General features: G+C 54.6%; 1 protein-coding gene across 1 annotated transcript in view; it reads right to left on the bottom strand.

Annotated features, from left to right (window-relative positions):
• Positions 1–2965, bottom strand: part of ADAMTS8 (ADAM metallopeptidase with thrombospondin type 1 motif, 8) — a gene marked incomplete at both ends in the record, with an annotated part of 5206 nt that overhangs the window by 514 nt on the left and 1727 nt on the right. The window contains 5 exons of the mRNA XM_010136089.1: positions 2–133; positions 1210–1385; positions 1471–1643; positions 1960–2143; positions 2659–2709. Coding sequence (XP_010134391.1) covers positions 2–133; positions 1210–1385; positions 1471–1643; positions 1960–2143; positions 2659–2709 — 716 coding nt within the window. The remainder of the gene's footprint in view (position 1; positions 134–1209; positions 1386–1470; positions 1644–1959; positions 2144–2658; positions 2710–2965) is intronic.

Genomic DNA, 2965 nt, shown 5'->3' with positions numbered 1-2965 from the left:
CAGCAGGTACTTGCCCTCGAGGGTCCTCAGGGCCAGATAATTCCCATCGTGACGGACACCTCGGTGGCTGCGCTGTTTGATGTCGATGTTGGTTGCCCCAGCGGGGATGGTGACAATGTCGTTGTAGCCGTATCTGCACAGGGCAAAGGGTTGTGGTTATTTTCCTGTACTTACTAAGAGGAGATTCCCCATGCAGGGGATAGCACTTGCAAGGGGGATTGTGGCTCAGAAGCTGTTTCTCTGCAACCCAGAGTGTTCAGGAGCTGGTCACTCCGTCGTGACCCATGCTGTGGGGCAGGATTGTTTTCCACGCATCCCCGTGGTTGATGCTGCAGTCAGTAATTAGGTTTGGAGTATTTTGGAACAAAAGCCTTCAGGTCAAACTCTGCTCTCAGTCACCCTGGCCTCCCTAACCCTGATCTTAATGGGATCTCCTCTTGGCTGCAGCTACCATGCTAATCTCTCTTTAGTCAACCACAAACAATTCATAGGAGAGCGGAAGCCCCATCTCAGCTGGCTCCCTGGAAGGAAACCGTTTAGGAAATCTAATTTGACTGCGTGAGTCACCTCACTGCATGGAATTGGACACATTGGGCTTTTGTTACAATCTTTTCAACAAAAGCCTTAAATTCAGCTCACCCCATTGGGGATTTGGGATGAGGGAAGCGGCTGCCTTGATGCCCGTGTCCCAGGACTGAAATTTACCCCCAGAGAAAAGTTATAGAACTATTTACATCCCACATTAGCCCTCAAAAGGTGTGTCCAACTCGTGCTGGGGTGAGATGCGTGTTGTAAACTCCTCGGGGCAGCAGATTCCCGTGCAATGACCTCCTGAGCCCATTGCTGGGGTTGGCACCAGCTGTTAGTTTAGGACATAAACTCTGCTTGACTTGAATAACGCCGCCCCAAAGTAAACTGAGCGTAAGCTCCGGAGTTTGGGGAGAAGACCAAGCTGTTGCAAGGCCACCCAGCTGAGGGTGTTTGCACGGCCGCAAACCCCAGGGGAAGTCAAGTACTCCTTGAGTCTGGCTGCTGCAAACAAGGTGGGATGCTTCGGCTGCGGAAATCACACTGGCTTTATGTGACCTACGAAGAGTCCTAATATTCCCAGCCTGGTGCTTTTGCAATAAAAAAAGAAGGAAGGAGAATGAGATCGGAAGGTATTTCTCCTCCTTCCAGCCCATCTCTGCAGACCCCTTCTCCCCTTACTTGGATCGGTTGAGCGAGCCGGATATTTTCCTGCAAGTCGAGCCGTTGCCGCCGCACACCCCGCACTTGTCCAGCTTCTTGGAGGACCCAACGATGTGGTCGCAGCCAGCCTTGATGCACTGCCCATGGACGCAGATGGAGAGGGTCTCCGGTCCGCACAGCGTCCCGTCGATCACCTAGGAAAGGAGGGATGCAGAGGAGCGATTAGGGCATTTGATCTGACATGGGGTAATGGGGGTAGTTATCATCACTGGGTCTTACTTTGGCCTCAAAGACTTTAAATTCACTCCTCCCTCTGGCTCGGCAAAAGAGCTTGCATCGGTCTCGGGGCGACACTCCCGCGTATTTGGGGACCCACTCCAGGAGATTCCCTTCCAGATCCGTGAAGTTATAGCTGTTGTACTTCTCACACTGCTGCTCTCGGAAGCTTTTCCCTGAAAGGACAGGCAAAAGGTCACCCCAGAGCTGCAGGAAGCTGGCAGGAACCCCTGTCCTCCTCAGACCTCGCGGAGGTGTGGGAGCCGAGGAGAGCGGGAGTGCGCAAGCAGAGGAGGGATTCCACACACCTCCCACCCACCAGGGCATCATGACGCTCAGCAGAAGACCTCCCCCCAAAAACATGGATATTTAAGAAAAGTGGAGCAATTCCTGGGGATGGCTCCTCTAGAAATGGGGATGGGAGGTAAGTGTCCATTTGGGAATCACATCCTTCTGCTATGTGGATGGGTGGCTTTGCAGAGCTGCGCTTACCGTCTGGCGGGCACTCGTCGGTGTGGCAAGACTGGTACTTGGCTCGCTGGCCCTCGCAGTACCTGCCGCCGTGCTGGGGCTTGGTGCTGTCGCAGTGACGGTAGGAGAACTGCACACCACCGCCGCAGGTCCGGGAGCAGGAGCCCCAGGGGCTCCATGGGCCCCAGCCGCCGTCCACTGCCAGCTGCAAGAGGCCACGACAAGCTGTTACGTCCATCCCCAAGCCTGTCCATCCCCAGCTGCTCACTCTCAGAGTGAGCAAAGGTCTGGAATAACGCTAAAATCACCCCCCAGCTCCTCTCCCCGGGGCCCTGATCCAGCAAAGCACTTAAGCACATACTTCACACGAAGTTATTACTGACTTCCACCAGTCTGTTCATGTGCTTAAAGCTAAGCTGGAGTTTAAGCACTTTGCTGACTGACTCAGAAACCGCTGCTAATTCCCCCATCAGGGCAAGAAATGATGGTTTAATTGCAGAACTGTGGCTGCTTGCTCTGGTTCAGACCAGCCCGTGCCTTGGCGAAAGGCACAGCAGCATTCCTCTACCAGCTGGGCTTGCCAGTAATAAAGATTAATGAAAGGTGCTGTTGAAGGAGAGAGATCCAGAAAACAAATCCAAAGCTACTCCAGGAGATGGCAGGACAGGGGTCAGAGGTCTGGGAATCCCAAAGGGTTGAGCACCCCAATCCCCCCATTACCTGGGGCTTCAGGGCATCCTGCAGCACGCAGCGGCTGTCCCAGCACAGCCCCTGGGCTTGCCAGTAATAAAGATTAATGAAAGGTGCTGTTGAAGGAGAGAGATCCAGAAAACAAATCCAAAGCTACTCCAGGAGATGGCAGGACAGGGGTCAGAGGTCTGGGAATCCCAAAGGGTTGAGCACCCCAATCCCCCCATTACCTGGGGCTTCAGGGCATCCTGCAGCACGCAGCGGCTGTCCCAGCACAGCCCGTAAACTTTGCAGGGGGGGGCGCCAGCCCAAGGCCAGCTGCCGCTCTTGGGGGGGC

This window comes from Buceros rhinoceros, unplaced genomic scaffold, assembly GCF_000710305.1.
Source record: "Buceros rhinoceros silvestris isolate BGI_N320 unplaced genomic scaffold, ASM71030v1 scaffold33115, whole genome shotgun sequence".
Classification (NCBI taxonomy): Eukaryota; Metazoa; Chordata; class Aves; order Bucerotiformes; family Bucerotidae; genus Buceros; species Buceros rhinoceros.
The sequence above is the reverse complement of the archived record's forward strand: the minus strand, read 5'-3'. Positions and strand labels throughout refer to the sequence as shown.